At 37.4% G+C, this 20,095-nt stretch overlaps 2 protein-coding genes and 1 long non-coding RNA gene across 5 annotated transcripts in view; 1 reads left to right on the top strand and 2 right to left on the bottom strand.

Moving 5' to 3' along the window:
* The first annotated feature begins 2,968 nt into the window (after positions 1 to 2,968).
* LOC131467172 (uncharacterized) lies at positions 2,969 to 9,276 on the top strand. Its single transcript, XM_058640922.1, has 5 exons — positions 2,969 to 3,048; positions 3,142 to 3,456; positions 4,786 to 4,830; positions 7,984 to 8,307; positions 8,582 to 9,276. Exons 1-5 carry the CDS (start codon positions 3,006 to 3,008, stop codon positions 8,863 to 8,865), a joined length of 1,011 nt encoding a protein of 336 aa, XP_058496905.1. The 5' UTR covers positions 2,969 to 3,005; the 3' UTR covers positions 8,866 to 9,276.
* Positions 9,277 to 13,241: 3,965 nt separating this feature from the next.
* On the bottom strand, positions 13,242 to 13,839 carry LOC131472388 (uncharacterized). Its single transcript, XR_009242091.1, has 3 exons — positions 13,815 to 13,839; positions 13,653 to 13,694; positions 13,242 to 13,425 (listed from the first exon to the last, which is right to left on the bottom strand). It is a non-coding gene; the product is annotated as an uncharacterized LOC131472388 (long non-coding RNA).
* Positions 13,840 to 17,396: 3,557 nt separating this feature from the next.
* Positions 17,397 to 20,095, bottom strand: part of LOC131456171 (disco-interacting protein 2 homolog C) — an 84,219-nt gene continuing 81,520 nt past the window's right edge. For all 3 annotated transcript variants that reach the window (XM_058624235.1, XM_058624244.1, XM_058624252.1), the window contains one exon: positions 17,397 to 19,433. In XM_058624235.1, coding sequence (XP_058480218.1) covers positions 19,181 to 19,433 — 253 coding nt within the window. In that variant the 3' untranslated portion in view covers positions 17,397 to 19,180. The remainder of the gene's footprint in view (positions 19,434 to 20,095) is intronic.

The raw sequence follows: 20,095 nt of genomic DNA, 5'->3' as shown, positions 1-20,095 counted from the left end.
AATTGTTCTCAACAATTGTTCTGAGGACAGACAGGGGCCTACTGACCTCTTCACTCTTTATAAACATTCTAAAATAAAGTATTTATTCTAGTTTTTCAACTGTTATAAGCTTTAACATCTTGTAACGCCTCTGTTGTGGGTATTAGACCAGTGATCATGGTGAACAATGAAATTCTGTTAGGTCAAATATTGCTTTAATTGCCACTTTTGTTGTTGTGAATTCCTTATTATTTGTGCAGTGAGCTGCCTGTTGATAAATGTTTAGTGGTTATTTTGTCCAGGCATCATTCTGAGCAGCCTAGTTTTCACTGTGGGGTCCTGGTGCTCTCTCACAGAGAACCAGAGTTATGTGATTATTGATGAGTCAAACGTCTCCCTCACCTGCAGAGAATGTGTCTGTGACAGATGTAAGTAGCTGGTTCATTTATATTCATATCACTGTAAAATATGTTATAAAGGAGAGTAAGTGGGAGAAAATGACAACAGACAACGCCGCAAATAAATATCTACTTTTTTTAAATGTCCCCTTCAGGAATGACCTTTTGTGGTATTTAGATCATCATCATTTATGAATAACTTTACAAAGGAGACAACATTTCCAGCAGTACCGAGTCCTAAAACTAACTAGTTATCCTCTAAGCTTACATGCTCCTTCAAGGTGGATGAAATTCATGGCAGTAGAAGATTTGAACTGGTAAAATTGGTTACACTTTTAAGGATTAATATTGTAAGTCAAATACAAGTCTTAGCAGTTTATTGCTCAGGCATATATTTACCAACCTAAATTAGCTTGGGTAACTCAGAAAACAAACTTTGTACAGCAATATTAAATGATTTATCTTCCCCTGAAATATCTAAAAATGTATGGCTACACATTTAGATTGAGTTCCATTCATGTAGAAATGTATGTTTATTTACAAAAGCTAGAGAGAATTACAAATGTCTACTTCGTAAGGATAAAGCATTCATGGTTATGCCTGTAAGCAGCAATGGATGACATCTATAAAGAACTACTGGGTGCAGTACCATAAAATGTCTGCAAGTGGAGCTCGAGAGCAAAAAAGTGTGTGAAACACCAGGGCTGGAAAACAGGTTTTTTGTACCAAATAGAGGACATCTGTTAAACAGAGTACAGCATGTTTACAACCTAAGGAAGTGATTCAGTGAAAACCAAGGGAGGACCGGCCAAAATGTCCTCACTTTGTAAAAATGACCTCATTCTGTGGTTAAAAACTCACACTTGTCCTCAGTATGCCGCAAGTAGAAGAACACAGACACACACATGCACACACACGCACACACACATACAAAAATCAGTGATTTTAGCTCACAGGGACACAGGAGCTGCTGGTCCTCTGCTGTCTCGTGTGGTCACTTTGTGTCACTGAGTTAAGTCTAAATTAAATATTTTAAAAACTGATTTTTTAAAAATAAGACATTTGAACTTAGTGATGGAGGCAACAGTGGATCAACAACTGTGTGTGTGATGTTAAAATCATTGATTTTCTCTATGGACTTTGGTGTGGGAGAGTGAGTGGTTTACAACCTTCAGTCTAACAGTGAGATAAAGACGTGAACATAATCACTGAAATGGAGTTCCAGACACAGGGGGCGCTCACAGCGACATCAACCCCAAATATGAGTCAGTCAGTATCTGATGCAGCCACTGTTTAAAAAAACCTGACCTTTCCCTTTAAGGACACAGTGACGTTGATTATTAGAACTGTTTTTGTGTTTTTACTGTGAAAAACCACAGTGAACGGAAACACACACACACACACACACACACACACACACAGGTGTGTGTTGGTTCAGTCAGTTTTTTTATGAAGTTTAATAACCACAGAGAACAGATTCATATCTGTGAAAACAAGTGACGTGTCCACTGTCATGTGTTCACTGTCACGTGATCACTGTCATGTGTTCACTCAGCTTCAGTAAAGTTTCACTGTCATGTGTTCACTGTCATGTGTTCACTCAGCTTCAGTAAAGTTTCACTGTCATGTGTTCACTCAGCTTCAGTAAAGTTTCACTGTCATGTGTTCACTCAGCTTCAGTAAAGTTTCACTGTCATGTGTTCACTGTCATGTGTTCACTCAGCTTCAGTAACACAACACGCTCATTTTCCATCTGAATCAAATGTTGTGCATAAACGACAGGATGATGAGATTTTGTGTGGAGGATAAATCTATAATGTTTGTTCAGAGTCACATGAAATGATGCTCTTCACACACACCGTCACTGTGTTCTGATCATTTACAGAGAAACAACAGTCGTGTCCATTAAAAAGCAGCAAATTAACATATTTGTTTGTGTGAAACACAAGAAAAAGAAATCATTTTAAAGCCAGGAAGTTAAAGCAGAAGCAGAATAAGGTACGTGGTTTAATGTCCTTAAAAATGCTGTTTTCATACACAGTGTTTTATTGACTTATTATAGAAACAGAGGTTTCACAAAAAGTAATTCTGTAAAAGCACTCACTCTCCCACACCAAACCTCATAGAGAAAATCACTGATTTTAGCTGGCGGGGACACAGGAGCTGCTGGTCCTCTGCTGCCTCGTGTGGTCACTTTGTGTCACTGAGGTCAATCTGAACAAAGGATTTTAAAGGCCGAATTTATAAAAGAAGACATTTGAATTTGAAGGAGAGTGAGTGGTTTACAAACTTCAGTTTGTCTCACAGTGAGATAAAGACGTGATCATGTGACGTAGAGATCGTAGAAACTTAAACTGACGTAGATTTTCTTCACTTTTGTTAAAGCTGAACTGTCCCTTTAAGGAGACAGAAACATAACTCTTCTTAAAGTCGTCTTCATCGTCAACTTTAAACACAGTTTCACACTCAAGTGAATTCTTCTCACATGAAACCTCTTTTTTTTTTGTCTCTCACTCGGTGGAAAAACCACAGCAGCTTCAGTGGAGACGCCTGATCAGCAGCTGCAGGGGCTGATGGGAGATTTGACGACGTGTGTTTGTGAGGAAGAAGAAGAAGAAGAAGAAGAAGATGGTTCTGCTCCGAGCTGCTGCTCTGTGCTGTCTGTGTTCAGGTGAGTGTCTCCAGCCAATCAGAGGCCAATGATCTCGACCTCTGACCAGCACCACCTCACTGACCTTCTGTCCATCTGTCTGTGTGTCTGCAGCGCTGGTTGCCATGGCAGCAGAGCTGATCCAGGAGCAGCTGTCATTGACCAGGAGAGTTGGTGAAACTGCTTCTTTCAGCTGTGGAGGACTTGACCTGTGTGACACTTATGTCTTCTGGTACCAGAAGAAAGAGACAGAAACTTTCACAGTGATTCTGGATATTAATAGAGACACTGGTGAAGTTGATTCTGATTACAATCATCCTCAGATTAAAGACTTCACAGCTCAGAAGAACAACAACAAGAAGATCTGTGAACTGAAGATAAACAAAGTTCAATCCTCTCACTCAGCCTCATATTACTGCTCCTGTTATTATCGTGATGATTCCCACAGTGAGAAAAGTTTCCTGCTGCCTGAACAAAAACCAGCTGAAGATCACATGTCATGTGACAGGAAGTCCAGGTCACATGGTTCCCCTCCATCATGTTGTTTCATCAACGTTTGTTTGTGAAGAAGATGAACGTGTGAAAACAGTGGTGTTGGGATGAAGATGAACTCGGGAAAACAGAGGTGTTGGGATGAAGATGAACGTGTGAAAACAGAGGTGTTGGGATGAAGATGAATGTGTGAAAACAGTGGTGTTGGGATGAAGATAAACGTGTGAAAACAAAGGTGTTGGGATAAAGATGAATGTGTGAAAACAGAGGTGTTGGGATGAAGATGAACGTGTGAAAACAGTGGTGTTGGGATGAACGTGTGAAAACAGAGGTGTTGGGATGAAGATGAACGTGTGAAAACAGAGGTGTTGGGATAAAGATGAACGTGTGAAAACAGAGGTGTTGGGATGAAGATGAATGTGTCAAAACAGGTGTTGGGATGAAGATGATATCGGGAAAACAGAGGTGTTGGGATGAAGATGAACATGTGAAAACAGAGGTGTTGGGATGAAGATGAACGTGTGAAAACAGGTGTTTGGATGAAGATGAACTCGGGAAAACAGAGGTGTTGGGATGAAGATGAATGTGTGAAAACAGAGGTGCTGGGATGAAGATGAACTCGGGAAAACAGAGGTGTTGGGATGAAGATGAACATGTGAAAACAGAGGTGTTGGGATGAAGATGAACGTGTGAAAACAGAGGTGTTGGGATGAAGATGAACGTGTGAAAACAGAGGTGTTGGGATGAAGATGAACTCGGGAAAACAGAGGTGTTGGGATGAAGATGAACATGTGAAAACAGGTGTTGGGATGAAGATGAACGTGTGAAAACAGGTGTTTGGATGAAGATGAACTCGGGAAAACAGAGGTGTTGGGATGAAGATGAACATGTGAAAACAGAGGTGTTGGGATGAAGATGAACGTGTGAAAACAGAGGTGTTGGGATGAAGATGAACGTGTGAAAACAGAGGTGTTGGGATGAAGATGAACATGTGAAAACAGAGGTGTTGGGATGAAGATGAATGTGTGAAAACAGAGGTGTTGGGATGAAGATGAATGTGTGAAAACAGAGGTGTTGGGATGAAGATGAACATGTGAAAACAGAGGTGTTGGGATGAAGATGAATGTGTGAAAACAGAGGTGTTTGGATGAAGATGAACATGTGAAAACAGAGGTGTTGGGATGAAGATGAACTCGGGAAAACAGAGGTGTTGGGATGAAGATGAACGTGTGAAAACTCTCAGGTTTTTGTTCCACTGTGTTTCACTGTGGATCGGGATCTTTGGCTCTGGAACTAAACTTTATGTAACAGGTAAGAAGTCACTTTTAATTTCCTATGAAAACATGAATATTAATTGTTACTTAAAGCTTTAATTAACTGTTATTACTGACATTATCAGTAGCTTTATAGACCCTTGAATCACCTCATTCACATTAATGAATGTTACGTTAAAACATGAATGAACTGTTAGTAAATGCTTATAAAAGCATTAAGTAATGTAAGTTAATATTCCCTTATTGTTAAGTGTTTTTAGTGGTGGTATTTTTATGATTTGGTCACAAAGAAACAAAGTCAAACACTGTGAACGAAGCACAGACAGAAACAACAGTTGTTAAACATGAAAGTGAAGCAGATGGAGGTGTTTTATTTGATGGATTTCTGCGCTTTTTATTTTTATTTATATTAAACATGTTTGGAAACATGAGTGCGTGTTAAGTTTCGGCCGATAACGACCGCCTCGCTCTTATCAAAGTTTAGCTGAACAAAGTTTTCACTCATTCACTCGTTTAGTGTCTTGATGTGATACAAGTCCTATTTGGTGCAAAGAGAAGTATAATTAGGCGTCTAAAAACATAACCATAGAAATAAATCATGAAATTCAAACATGTCACAAATGTAGCAGAAAAAAACAGAAAAGACAAATTGAGGACGTGAGGAAACGCGATCGTAGATCTCAGTAATCGACTGAGAAAACAATTACGAACGATCAAAATACATCAATAAATGAGAAATAAAGACATTAATATAACAAAGAAAATACAAATGAATAAAATAGATTCAGAAAGTACGATCTAAAACATGACAGTCTATAAAATAATAAGAAATTCTGTTCAATAAAATCAAATTCAGTTGAAAACAAACTGAAAAGTGGAATAAAAACTGAAATAAATGAATTTGTTCTGCTGTCAACTGTCTGGATTTAACTGTAAACATTTTTACATGATTTTGTACAAAAACTAATAATTATATTTAAAAAATGATTACTTTTAATTTGTATGATCATAATGATCCATATTAATCTTATTAATAATAACATTCGTCTGTTTTCTGTAGTAAAAGGTTTAAATGTTGATCCTTATAATTCCACACAGATAAATACAGAATTATCAATAAATTATAAAGTTTATATTTCATATTTCCCTACAAATCTCTAAAAGATTAATATTGTTTTAAGTTCATTCGTCGTCAAGAACAAAGTTTAGATTCTCTCTGATTCTCACTTATTATGTTTTATGAGTGTATTCATGTTAACACTGTACATTCATACGTTCATTTGAACACATTATGACACAGTAATTATAAAAATCATGTTAAATAATTATCATAATAAGACAAATACAAAAGTATAACCTGCATCATGATACATTGTTTTAATCAACAGTGAATCTGATCATAAATATTATATTATTGACTTAAAACTGTGTAACATAGAAATGTGATTAATATAATAGTGTTGATTTCTCTGTGACATATATTAACAATGATAAATGTTTATATAACTCATATACTGATAATATAATAATATATATTCAAATATGTTTGTATTTTGATTGTTTCTGTTTTCTGATGATAATATTCTTTACGTGACCATAAATATTTAATATGTTTGTTGAAGTGTAGAATTTATTTAAACTTAAAGTGTAAATAAATGAATCATGAGATTATTCATTTTGTATATTTAACACATTTTAGACCGAAATACAAAAGAATTCATTTGATATGTAAACAAAATAAATCATGGTTAATGTTTTGGTAAATTTTTCATTTACAGACAGTTTTTTATTATGAAGCAATTTCTGTGAAATGAACTGACAAAAAAAATCATACAAGTAGAATTCAATATTTTTAAAGAGTAATTATTCAGTTTAATGACAGTAAAATAACGACGTTTGGTCGTAAAATGAAAGAAAATCTGATAAAACAGGAGGTTTGTTTCTTTTAAAATATTATTATTTATTTTTCACTGTTTTCAAACCAAAATACATGAAAAATATAAAAATTATAAATAATATTAATTGTAGCAGTCATTCCTGTTCATTCTTATATTTTCTGATATTATACTATATTCATCACTATGTAAATGATTGACTTTAAAATAAAGTTATTTTAAATATGATTTGTATTTTAGTTAAAGTTGTATTTGAAATGTCTTAAATTAAAGAATATGATCCCATGAACTTTGATCTGATGATAACATAGAAGACGACGTACAGCAAAGTAAATGTATGTAAATGTCATTTATGACATGTATGACACTGATATTGTCACATATGTCACTTATATGTTCAAGATTCAAAGACTTTTATTTTTCCTATGTACAGGACACACAGAAAAATCAAAATACTGTTGATCATCTCTCGTCGGCACAAGTTTAAAAGTTTGAAATAAGATAATATAAAAAAAAAAGCAACAGGATATGTAATGGTAGCAGCAGATACCACAATTGTGCAACAGTGCAGGTGCAAAAGATAAAAAATAAAGTGTAAAGGGAGGTAGTGCATAGAGTTCAGCATCCTGACAGCCTGATGGATGAAGCTGTTGGTCAGTGTTCGCCGTGCCAGCTGGATAGTGGAGTCCAGGATGTTGTCATGTAGTCATGTCTCGGTGAAAATGACAACACAACAGTCTCTCACATCACACTGCACAGATCTCAGAAGCTGTATGTGATCCATTTTATTGTCCACTGAGCGTATATTTGCTGTAATGAGGGATGGTATCGCTGGTCAGTGTGGGCTAGCTGCCAGCCTAGCTTGGATGCCTCCTCGCTTGCCTCGCTTCTGCTTCCTTTCACACCGCTTCTGACGCCTCCTCTCTGGGTGAGATGTAGCGTGCGGGTCTGGTGATGTGACAGTAGCCCGGAGAAGTCCTAGGCCCTGAAGTTTCTCTGTCACTTCCTGATTGTTGTGGTGTTTTGTGTCCTTCTTTATATCGAACAAACAGCGGCGACTGTATCTTGGAGTCAATACAGACGTTACACTACGTTCACACGGACGTAAACACAAAGTACCTGAACAAACACTAAAACACTGCATCCATGCATGCCGCCATCTTTTTAACTCTACCATCGAAAAAGCGTAGTTTTATTCGTACATATGTTGTATTTGTTCATACAGTAGATGACAAATATAATACATTATATTATTATACATATCATTTATGTTTCAAATGTTTTTACTGCTTCAGATGACCCGGTGGTGGCGCCAGTGTTGACCGTGTACCCAGCAGTGTCCCTGGAGGGGCGGAGCTCCCTGGAGGGGCGGAGCTCCCTGCTGTGCGTGGCCTCGGCCATGTCTCCTCCTCCGGTCCAGTTCTTCTGGAGGAGACGGAGGAAGGAGGGCGATCGTCAGGAGGAGCTGCCCCCTGCTGAGGAGGGAGAGCAACTGCAGCTCAGAGAGTGGGGACACGTCGCCGCCATCAGGCTGGTCCGTCATGACGCTCTGTACGCGTATAAATATCGCTGCTACGTCAGACACGAGGGAGGAACAGTGGCGGCTCAGGTAGAACAAGGTAATAAAATGATTTGATTTATCTTATACATATACTGTATGTAGCACTTTAACATGAACGTAAAGTTTGTTTTTACAAAATAAAATCAGACATTTAACATTTCAATTCAAAATGTATACTTTAAGTTAAAAATGGTGATAAAATAAAGTCAAAAGTTGAAATTTTTAAAACTCTTCAGTAAAAAGTGTAAAAAGTATAAAAACGTCCTGAAAACAAACGTAGAGCGTGAACGTAGACAAAGACTCTGACACCAAGTCTGTTTGAATCTTTACAGAAGTTTCTGCTCTTCCTCCACCGTCTTCTCCTCCAACATCTTCTCCTCCAACATCTTCTTCTCCACCGTCTTTTCCTCCAACATCTTCTCCTCCACCATCTTCTCTTCCACCGTCTTCTCCTCCACCATCTTCTCCTCCAACATCTTCTCCTCCACCGTCTCAGTTCCAGGTCTGGTTGCTGGTTCTGTTCTACTCACTGCTCATCGTGAAGAGTCTGGTTTTCAGCTCTGGACTCTTTGTGATCACAGTCCTCACAAACCAGAGAAGGTCCAAACATGGCTGATTGATCTTCTCTTCTCACCATCATGATGTCACACACACACACACACACACACGCACACACACACACACACACACACACACACTCACTCTCCCTGCACCAAACCCCATAGAGAAAATCAGTGATTTTTGCTGGTGGGGACACAGGAGCTGCTGGTCCTCTGCTGCCTCATGTGGTCACTTTGTGTCACTGCGTTAAGTCTAAATGAAATATTTCAAACACTGAAGTGACAAAATAAGACATTTGAACTTAGTGATGGAGGCAGCAGTGGATCAACAACTCCTGTGTGCTGTGATGTTAAAATCACTGATTTTCTCTATGGACCTTGGTGTGGGAGAGTGAGTGAGTTTCCAGACGTCCACATACACTGACCCCTAGAGGACATTCGGACTCGTGGTTCTGTTCTTACTCACATTTTTCATTTACTGGCATCAGAACCAACTTTAAATCAACAAACTCATTTTATTTCCATCAAAAGACAAAAAAAATAAATAAATAAATGTAACAAAGTTTCAGAAAAAAAGTGTTTGTGTCATTGTTTCCTGTCATTATTATTATTACAGTTATAGTTGCTGTATATTTTCAGTTTTTTGTTTGTTACAGAGTTTGTGTATATAACATTTTCACTGTGTCTTATTTCTGTTTATGAACATGAGCGCACATTAAACCTCTTGTTGTGGTGTAGAGAGACCTCTTGTGGTGAATAGTGGTATTGACCATGCTAAAGTAGAACATGTTCATATTTGTGCACTTGCTGAAATGTTTCTTTATCACAAATCCAATATTATTTTATATATAGTAGTTTATATATAAATGTGTCATCTTCATCTTAATCATCACCATCTTCATCATCACATCACCATCACATCTTCATCATCAGCATCACCATCATCACTCGTCTTGTTTTTCTTTGACTCCTCCTCCTCAGTTCAGGGGCGGTACCATGAGTGTGATGTCATCAGTTTAATTGCTTCCACAGTTGTTGATGATAAATTGATAAAAGTGTAGAAGTGCTGGGACATGACCCCGGCGTATCTGACGCCTATGCTTATGTGGAAGCTTGTTTTTGTGAAATCCAGTTGCTGAGTGACAGAACAGAAAATGTGGTGGTGATGCTGCTGTAGCCTCTAGCTGTTATAATGCACAGTGGTGTGCGTGTGCTTGTTGCAGATCAACTGTCTCGTTGGTGTTAGTGCATATAGTGCATGATAGTGTATTTTGTGCTTGTGTGTGTGTGTGTGTGTTTTACTGAAACCCCACAGTACACTACTTCCTGCTGACAGTAATGAAACTCTTTCTGTTCCTGAGGTTGTGGAGCTTCAGCCTTTGTCACTTTCTGTAAACAAAGATGAGCAAATTAGTGCGAAAGAAACTGATGTAACTTTGTCCCCTTGTTTTCTTCTTGTTAAAAATAGAACTGTGAGAAGTCTGCATGTTACCTGCATGTTATATAATCATCACGTTGACACAATATAGTATCACGTTTATATAATTATCACGTTGACACAATATAGTATCACGTTTATATAATTATCACGTTGACACAATATAGTATCACGTTTATATAATTATCACTTTGACACAATGTAGTATCACGTGTATATAATTATCACTTTGACACAATGTAGTATCACGTGTATATAATTATCACTTTGACACAATGTAGTATCACGTGTATATAATTATCACTTTGACACAATGTAGTATCACGTTTATATAATTATCACTTTGACACAATGTAGTATCACGTGTATATAATTATCACTTTGACACAATGTAGTATCACGTTTATATAATCATCACGTTTATACAATATAGTATGACGTTTATATAATCATCACTTTGATACAATATAGTATCACGTTTATATAATCATCACGTTTATACAATATAGTATCACGTTTATATAATCATCACGTTGATACAATATAGTATCACGTTTATATAATCATCACTTTGATACAATATAGTATCACGTTTATATAATCATCACTTTGATACAATATAGTATCACGTTTATATAATCATCACGTTTATACAATATAGTATCACGTTTATATAATCATCACTTTGATACAATATAGTATCACGTTTATATAATCATCACGTTTATACAATATAGTATCACGTTTATATAATCATCACTTTGATACAATATAGTATCACGTTTATATAATCATCACTTTGATACAATATAGTATCACGTTTATATAATCATCACGTTTATACAATATAGTATCACGTTTATATAATCATCACGTTTATACAATATAGTATCACGTTTATATAATCATCACGTTTATGCAATATAGTATCAAGTTTATATAATCATCACGTTGATACAATATAGTATGACGTTTATATAATCATCACTTTGATACAATATAGTATGACGTTTATATAATCATCACTTTGATACAATATAGTATCACGTTTATATAATCATCACTTTGATACAATATAGTATCACGTTTATATAATCATCACTTTGATACAATATAGTATCACGTGTATTTAATCATCACTTTGATACAATATAGTATCACGTGTATTTAATCATCACTTTGATACAATATAGTATCACGTGTATTTAATCATCACTGCCTGTGGATGTGTGTATGCGTGTATGGTGGCCTCTGCTTTGTCAAGCTGCAGGTGATGAGCTGGTGGGCATGGCCAATTCCCAAAACCTGTGTTAAGCTGGTCATCACTTTGATACAATATAGTATCACGTGTATATAATCATCACGTTGATACAATATAGTATCACGTTTATATAATCATCACGTTGATACAATATAGTATCACGTTTATATAATCATCACTTTGATACAATATAGTATCACGTTTATATAATCATCACTTTGATACAATATAGTATCACGTTTATATAATCATCACTTTGATACAATATAGTATCACGTTTATATAATCATCACGTTGATACAATATAGTATCACGTTTATATAATCATCACTTTGATACAATATAGTATCACGTTTATATAATCATCACTTTGATACAATATAGTATCACGTTTATATAATCATCACTTTGATACAATATAGTATCACGTTTATATAATCATCACGTTGATACAATATAGTATCACGTTTATATAATCATCACTTTGATACAATATAGTATCACGTTTATATAATCATCACTTTGATACAATATAGTATCACGTTTATATAATCATCACGTTGATACAATATAGTATCACAAATTCCACTGTGAACAGGCTTCTGTACAATGTAACGTTTTGAATAATTTCATTTGTTTTTGCAAACTTCCAACATCACGGCAACCTGTATGTTACAAAAAGGTGTGTTTAATATAGGCCTACATTTATTGAATGTCTTATTAGTCTGTAGTTTGACAGAACAACGATTAGAACTAATAATAAAGTTCTACTTGATCATGTTTTTAACCTGAAAAAAACCCTCCTAAAATTCTGTGCTGGTGTGGTCCAGGTGGTGGTGACAGACAAATGTTAAGTAGACGAGATCAGCTGAGTCCGTCATTAAGGAGATGTGACCTATTTCCAGGAAGATATATGAAACATTGGTATCTGAATCAAACCCAGCCAGTTGGACATCAGTAGGTATTTTGATGAAAGTAAAACAAAAGCACTGAAACCCCTGATTATGCACAGAAAGTTGCATGTAATGAATACAAGTAATGAATGATATATCGTTTTTATTTGTATGCATAGCAGACAATTAACTATTTACATTTTTCAAAAGGTTGTCAGGGATTACAGGCGCCTAACGACAAAGTCCTCACTCTCTAAGGCTTTCCAGTTTGAGCCTTGCTTCCTTGGACATGTGGCTCTGAAGCTGAGTTATCGCTGATGAGACAAAATGATATACCAAAATAATGAAGTCATTAATGACACTCACATACATTATGGGATATAAACTGTTGTGAAAATTGGATTAACAGTTTCCTAAATGATCAGTTTACCTGGAGTCAAACTCAGTTCCAAATGTGTCCATGTCTTAGATAGATACTTTATTGATCCTGAAGGAATTCAAGAAATTCAGTTTTTGTCTTTGTCCAGGGAGATGGAGAGTACAGCTGCAGGGACATCAGTCAATGATTAAGATTTCAGATTGTGTTGGACAGTGAGCGTGTGTTAAAAGGAGACATATGCAGTCATATAAAACATGTAGTCTACAAATCAGTGTCAGTGTCTGATATCTCACCTCTGTATGATTGAAGCCACAGACTCTGCAGACTTCTTATCTGTCTGTGGACTTTCAACCACTCCAGACAAGAAGTGCATCACCTGGTCCACTTGGTCATCATCTTCAAAAAGAATGAAGACCCTGTCCTCCTTCTTGACCCAGGGAGGAGACACAATGTTGCCTCTGATGATTTTCTATAAATATATTATAGGTGTTTAGCTTGGGTATTCATATATAAATACACAAACACCACACAAAATGCCATTGTCACTCACCTTAAGGTATTGCAGCATGCCTTCATCCTGAGTAATGACATTAATTAACAGACAACTGGAGTCACACGGTTGCTGTTTGGCTTGTTGGGCCTTTCCTAAAATTAAATGATACAACGCATAAATATGTAACAGTGAATACATGTGAATTACTTTGAATAAGACATTTTCTTTCCATGATCATTTGCACTTCCTCTCTTTGAAGACGTGTCCTCTTGTCTGGCCACAGTAACATCACTGCTCTGAATGGACACACACATAAGCCTGACTGAGAGAGTCAGGATCTGTGTGGTTGATGAGGTGTGAAAGAAATGCTGAGACTCACCAAGTCTTTGCTGTAGGGATGGTCTTCAGTGTCCTCTGGCACCTGTAGACCATCATCACAATCACAATCACAATCACAATCACAATTGTTACATAATGTCTCAAATGCAAATGTCAACTACTTCCAAAAGAGATCCATGTTGAATTCACATTGACACAGTACCATAGTAAACATACATGTTTCTTTCTGATTGATCTGCTGTGGACGCCGGAGTCACCGTGGACGCTGGAGTCACCGTGGATGCTGGAGTGGACGCCGGAGTCACCGTGGACGCCGTAGTCACCGTGGATGCTGGAGTGGACGCCGGAGTCACCGTGGACGCCACAGTTGCAGTAATATTCGTGGTTGCTGTCTTGCAGCAGAGTTTAAACTGACGGACAAAACATTTTTCACAAAGCCACAGTGATCATGGCTTTGCACACAGTCAAGGAGGCATTTGTATACACTGTATCCTAAAAGACAGACAGGAAGAGTGATTCATAAGTTTCAAGAAACACACAAAACAATCATTTTTTAAAACCCTGTCTGAGAGGCAAATTGTTCCATTTCTTCTTAATGAAGAGGTTCAAAGAACAATCACTATCCTGATAATAGTGATTGTTCTATAAAACTGCAGGAATCTTTCTCAAAATCTAAATTCTCAGTCGCCGTCGCTGTCCCTGCAGATGAGACACAAGCTCCTCTTTGTTTGGCACAATCGCATCTCCTCAGCTCAGGGCCTGATCCATTACTGAACGTAGTGTTGCTCTATAAGAGAAAATGTAAAATAAAATTGTATTTTGTATTTTTAACATGGGAACAGTTTTAATCCAGAATCAAGTAGTAATGAACTGGACTGCATTTGCCTGTAAGACTTTCCCTGTCCTAAAATATATGCAGGCTAACTGAAATCAAATCAAATCAAATGACACTGTTGACTGTTATTCAACAGAATTTTTAATCTCTAAACATGAAAAAGTCAATTAAAGATTAAAAAACAGATAAATACTAATATATAAAGAGCATATAGTAGAACCTGTACATATAAATAAAAGAAAAAAAGGGAGTCTGCGTCTTGCTTGCTACAATCGCTATCGTTACAGCAGACATTACTGGTTAATAAACCACCCTTAATTGATTTAATTTAACACAAATAATGACTATTCATCCAGTGTTCAATATCAAAATGTGTTTTTTATCCTTCGTCATTTTGTACCGTTTTTCCCGTGTTTTCCCGACTCTCTCTCTTCACGTTTCAGACGCAGTTTCTTTTGTGACCCAATCAGAGTGTCATGTAGTGTGAGGGGGTGTGTCGTAGAGTTTGAGGAGTGTGTCGTTAAGTGGGGGGGTGTGTCGTAGAGTGATCTGCGGGTCTGCAGCTGGACCTACTTGGATGAGGAAGCCGTTAGTGACACGTGGTGCGAGAAAGGCTTCTCACCGCTTGGCCCCGGTTGTTTGTCGGAGGCTTCAGAGAGCACGCGTCTGCTTAACTCCTTCCGTTCATCATCTCCGTGATCTCCGTCGTTATTTCTAACGATCGCGACCCTCTTTTTGTCCGTATTACCGCGACACATACTCTGCTCGAGTGTGATCTGCCTGAGCTTGTCCGTCTCCGCTTCGCCCTTTTCTCCCTCTTCATCTCGCATCTTCTTCGCGTGATCTATACTGATCGCTCATCCTAAGAGAGCACTGCTGCCACTCACAGGGTCAGTTCGTCATAACACTTAAGTTTACAAGCCTGATTGATGGACAAGCTCCACCAGACCGTCTCCCAGCCATCCCTGTTGAAAAAAAAATTGACATCTATACATGTCAATGGCAGCGAATGAGTTAAGGAGCTTGGACATAAAGTTGGACCCCTGATCAGTGATTATAGCCCTAGGAAACCCCACCCTCAAAAACAGCTGAACAAGACAGGTGGCTACAGTTCTAGCCTTCACTGCCTTTAGAGCAAAGACCTCAGGGTACCTAGTGGCATAATCTGTGATGACCAACATAAACCGGTTCCCAGCTTTACTGCGCTCAAGGGGCCCTACCACATCCATCCCTTACTGCTCAAAAGGGGTCCCTACTACAGGAAGTGGCTCTAAGGGGACCATTGGGGGACATCTGCTGGCTGTTTTCTGGCATTCAGGACACGTTTGACAAAACTCTGCAATGTCTTTGGCCAAAGAAAAAAACTTAAAAATAACGGTTGACTGGGGAGATGCTCTTCTACCCCCTCTCCACTGAGCATATGTCCAGGCCTGGACTCTCCGTCGGGCCGCCACAAAGAAATCCGCCAGAGCAGCAGCATCTGCAGCAGATGCCGGGTTGCATTCCTTAATCCACACCTGGAGATTCAATTCAATTTTATTTGTATAGTGCCAAATCATATCACCAACAGCTCACACAATGAGCAAACACTAGGCATCAGTGGAGAGAAAAAAACTCCCTCTTAACAGAAGAAGAAATCTCTGACAGAACCAGGCTCAGAGATGTGCGGTCATCTGCCTCGACCGGTTGGGGTGAAAGGAAAATGAGGGACAGAGGAGAGAAAGGACAAGAGGGAGATGAGGTAGAGACAGAAGAGAGAGAGCGAGAGTGACCAGGAGCAGATACACAACAACTGTATCAAGTTACAAGTTTATACAGTCAATGTTTATGTACTGTTTAAAGCAATACAATGTAATTTATATAAGCAGCAGTAGAGAGTATTGATATAAATTATACTGATATGGACTCGAATTATAGCATAATAATATGTGTGTGTGATGATATGTATGATATGGATAGCCTCGAAAACTGGATCTTGATCCTGCAACCTGCAAGATGAGGATACAGAGAGAGAGAGGGGGAAGGAAGGAAAGACACAAACTAGGGAGAGAAAGAGACAAAGCTAATGACATATAAAAAGTCATATTCATACCCTGAGGGTGAGAGAGTGAATGTGCGTGCACCACAGGAAAATCCCCCAGCAGTCTAGGTCTATAGCAGCATAACTAAGAGTTGGTCCAGGTTTCCCTGAACCAGCTCTAACTATAAGCTTTATCAAAAAGGAAAGTTTTAAGTCTAACTATAAATACAGAGAGAGGCTCCGCCTCCCAAACTGTCATTGGAAGCTGGTTCCACAGGAGAGGAGGAGCCTGGTAACTGAAGGCTCTGCCTCCCATTCTGCTCTTACAGACTCTGGGAACCACAAGTAAACCTGTATTTTGTGACCTAAGTGGTCTGTTAGGGTGATAAGGTAGGACTAGGTCTTTCAGGTATGAAGGGGCCTGACCATTAAGTGCTTTGTACGTGAGGAGGAGGATTTTAAATTGAATTCTAAACTGTACGGGGAGCCTGTGTAGAGAAGCTAACACTGGAGTTATGTGGTCTCTCTTTCTAGTTCCTGTCAGAACTCATGCTGCAGCATTTTGAATTAACTGAAGGGTTCTAACGGACTTGTTGGAACATCCTGATAATAAGGAGTTACAGTAATCTAATCTAGATGTAACAAAAGCATGAACTAGTTTTTCAGCATCCTGTAAGGACAGAATGTTTCTAATTTTCATAATGTTCCGCAGGTGGAAGAAGGCTGTTCTGGAAATGAGTTTTATGTGTGAATCAAATGACATTTCCTGGTTATTGTCAAAACAATTGAAATATTTATTAAATTGAAAGACTTACGTCAACTCAAATAAGACATCATTTAAAAAAGCAAAAACATATCGGTTTACATTTGACTGAAAAAAAAGAGAAACTGAACAAAGTGCTTTTTCAAAAACAAAACAAAAATCCTGATGTTTTTAAAACATTCTCAAACACCAAACCTTTGACCTCTCGGTGGGTCTGGACTTCCTGCTTCCTGTTGTGATATCATCACTACAACAAGCCCTGATTCATCCATGAAAAAAAAAAAGAGCAAAGTCGGACTTTGACTGACGAGTTTCATTCCTCGAACAAGTTTACGATAAATCGCAGAGATAAAAACAGTCTGTAGTTATACATATATATATATGTATATATATATGCATACATATATATGTATATATGCTTGAGGATATTTGGAGAGGTTGGATCCAGATGGAAATAATAATAAAGTTCTTGTTGTAGTTTCCACTGGTCACCACCAGAGGTCAGCAAATGACTAAAAATAACATTATGTTTCATAGAAGTTTTTTAGTGTGTTAGTGAGAGACAAATTTTAATTTTTTATTAAATGAATCAAAATTCTGTTTATTTCATTTTAATCTTGACATTTAGCACCAGAAATATACGTCTGATAATCTGGAGATATCAAATTCAAAACTGGATAAAGCTAAAAAATATTTTTATTTTAAAATTTTAAATATAAATCTCTGCTTTTTTTCCACACATAAATGTAACGCATTAAAATAAATGTGTATGAAAAGGTTTTTATATTAGACCCGTTTTTTATATTAGACTACGTCATTTTACGATATTTACATCACATGACGTCTTTATCTCACTGTTAGACTGAAGTTTGTAAACCACTCACTCTCCCACACCAAACCTCATAGAGAAAATCAGTGATTTTAACATCACACACGTCTTATCAAACTTCAGTTTCCTGTGTAACAGTGAAATAAAGACGCGAACACGTTCTTAAAGATGTCGTAGACTTAAACTGATGTAGATTTTATTCAGTGTGTTTTAAAACTTAACGTTCACGAGTCAAAGCGAACACTTCGGAGGAATGAAACTCTTCAATTTTCCCAAACTTTGCGGACAAACGTGCAGATAAAAAAATCCTCTTCTGTCTTTTTTACGACTTTTTTTCTTTAATAGAATCTATATATTTATATTTCCCCCGTAATAACCTCGACATCTGATCTCTCGTGATAATATGACGCTTTTAGTGTTTGTTTGTTTTTTCCTGTTTTTATATTAGCAAATTATCCAAGAGCAAAAATAACATTCTTGAACATTCATATACTTTTTCTAAAAGAGACAAAATAAATTAAATCAGTTTCTTTTTGTACATAATTACATGATATGAGCGTTAATAAACGTTAACGTTAGCCATTAGCTGTTAGCTCGCTGAGACAGAACAAAGTGTTCAGAAATTAACGTTTGAATTAAAAAAAAAAACTGATATTTAAAAATACAAAAAGAAAAGAGCTAACACGGTTAGTACCTCTTCGGGAAAACGTAACTTGACCCCGCCCCTTTTTCACGTTGATGGTTGATACCATGTAAAAAAATAACCTAACCATGGTTACCACAGTTTATGTTGTCGTGTAAATCGTCTTTCCTTGGTGTTCTCGTCTGTCCTCTTCTGTCCTCGTCTGTCTTCGTCCGTCCTCCTCGTCCTCTTCCGTCCTTGTCTGTCTTCGTCGGTCCTCGTCATACTTTCTTTTTCCTCTCAGTCTTTCGTTAAAAAACCCGACCTGAACACGACCTTGACTGTCATGACACGGAGCCTCGTGTCGCCTGAGAGACAAAATCCAGGGTAAAAAAATATCTATTTCCTCCGCCAGCGTCAGAAAGAATGCAGCCTCAGATTATCAGATTATAATCTCCTCAGTCTCGTGATCCTCGTCAGGCTTTGCCACCAGGGGGCGCTACATGTTGTAGGCCACGTAGATGGGGTCCAGCTGGTCGGCCAGGAAGCCGTCGCGCAGGTGCATGCGCTGCTTCTCGCCGCGGGAGTTGATCGGGATAATGCCGATGTCAACGACCACGACCACGCCCACGATGAGGTAATGCTCCTCCAGGACCACGTTAGTGACGAGCGGGACCAGGTCCAGCGCCTCGTGTTCAGAACCATCCAACTCCACCACCACCACCAGCAGGTTTGTCCAAGTGAAGACGGCGCTGGAGACACAAAAGACAACGTTTTTACTCAGAGATTATCAAAATAATCTGATTCACTTTTGTTTCTGTTATTTTTTCTTCATTTTTACTTTTTAACTAAAACTTCTGCTGTCAGATTAATCTAATCTGACCCATATGATCTAATCTAAAAAGTAATTAAACTGTACCTAAAATAACCTTATCTCATCTGAACTAATCTAATAATATAATTTTATCTAATTCAGTATAATCTAATCTGACACTATGTATCTCAATTTAAAAACTAATTTCACCTAATCTGACGTAATTGAATTTAACCTAATTTGATCTAGTCTAATCTAATCCGACCCAACCTAATCTTATCTAACCTAATATAAACAACATAGTCTAATTAATCTAACCTCATCTAATCTGACCTAACCTATCTCATTTTAAAAAAGAAACAACTGTAGCCTTATCTAAAACAACCTAACATAACATTATCAGATCTAATCTGACCTAATCTCAAACAATAATTTTATTTAAACTAATCAAATTTGATCTAAACTAACTTAATCTGTTTTTATCTAGGTTAACCTCATCTAAACAATGTCATCAAATTGTATCTAATCTAATAACCTAATTTGATCTAATCCAGTTTAATCGAATCCTAATCTAATGTGATTTTATTCAAAATAACTTTA

The sequence above is a fragment of the Solea solea genome, chromosome 1 (genome assembly GCF_958295425.1).
Source record: "Solea solea chromosome 1, fSolSol10.1, whole genome shotgun sequence".
Lineage (NCBI taxonomy): Eukaryota > Metazoa > Chordata > Actinopteri > Pleuronectiformes > Soleidae > Solea > Solea solea.
This window is presented reverse-complemented; position numbering and strand designations above follow the sequence as displayed.

Coding starts and splice junctions, on each gene's coding strand:
- LOC131467172 (XM_058640922.1), top strand. CDS start 3,006: ATGGTTCTGCTCCGAGCTGCTGCTCTGTGCTGTCTGTGTTCAG. Junction 3,457..4,785: donor ATATTACTGCTCCTGTTATT/ATCGTGATGATT, acceptor ACTGTGTTTCAC/TGTGGATCGGGATCTTTGGC. Junction 4,831..7,983: donor AACTAAACTTTATGTAACAG/GTAAGAAGTCAC, acceptor TTACTGCTTCAG/ATGACCCGGTGGTGGCGCCA.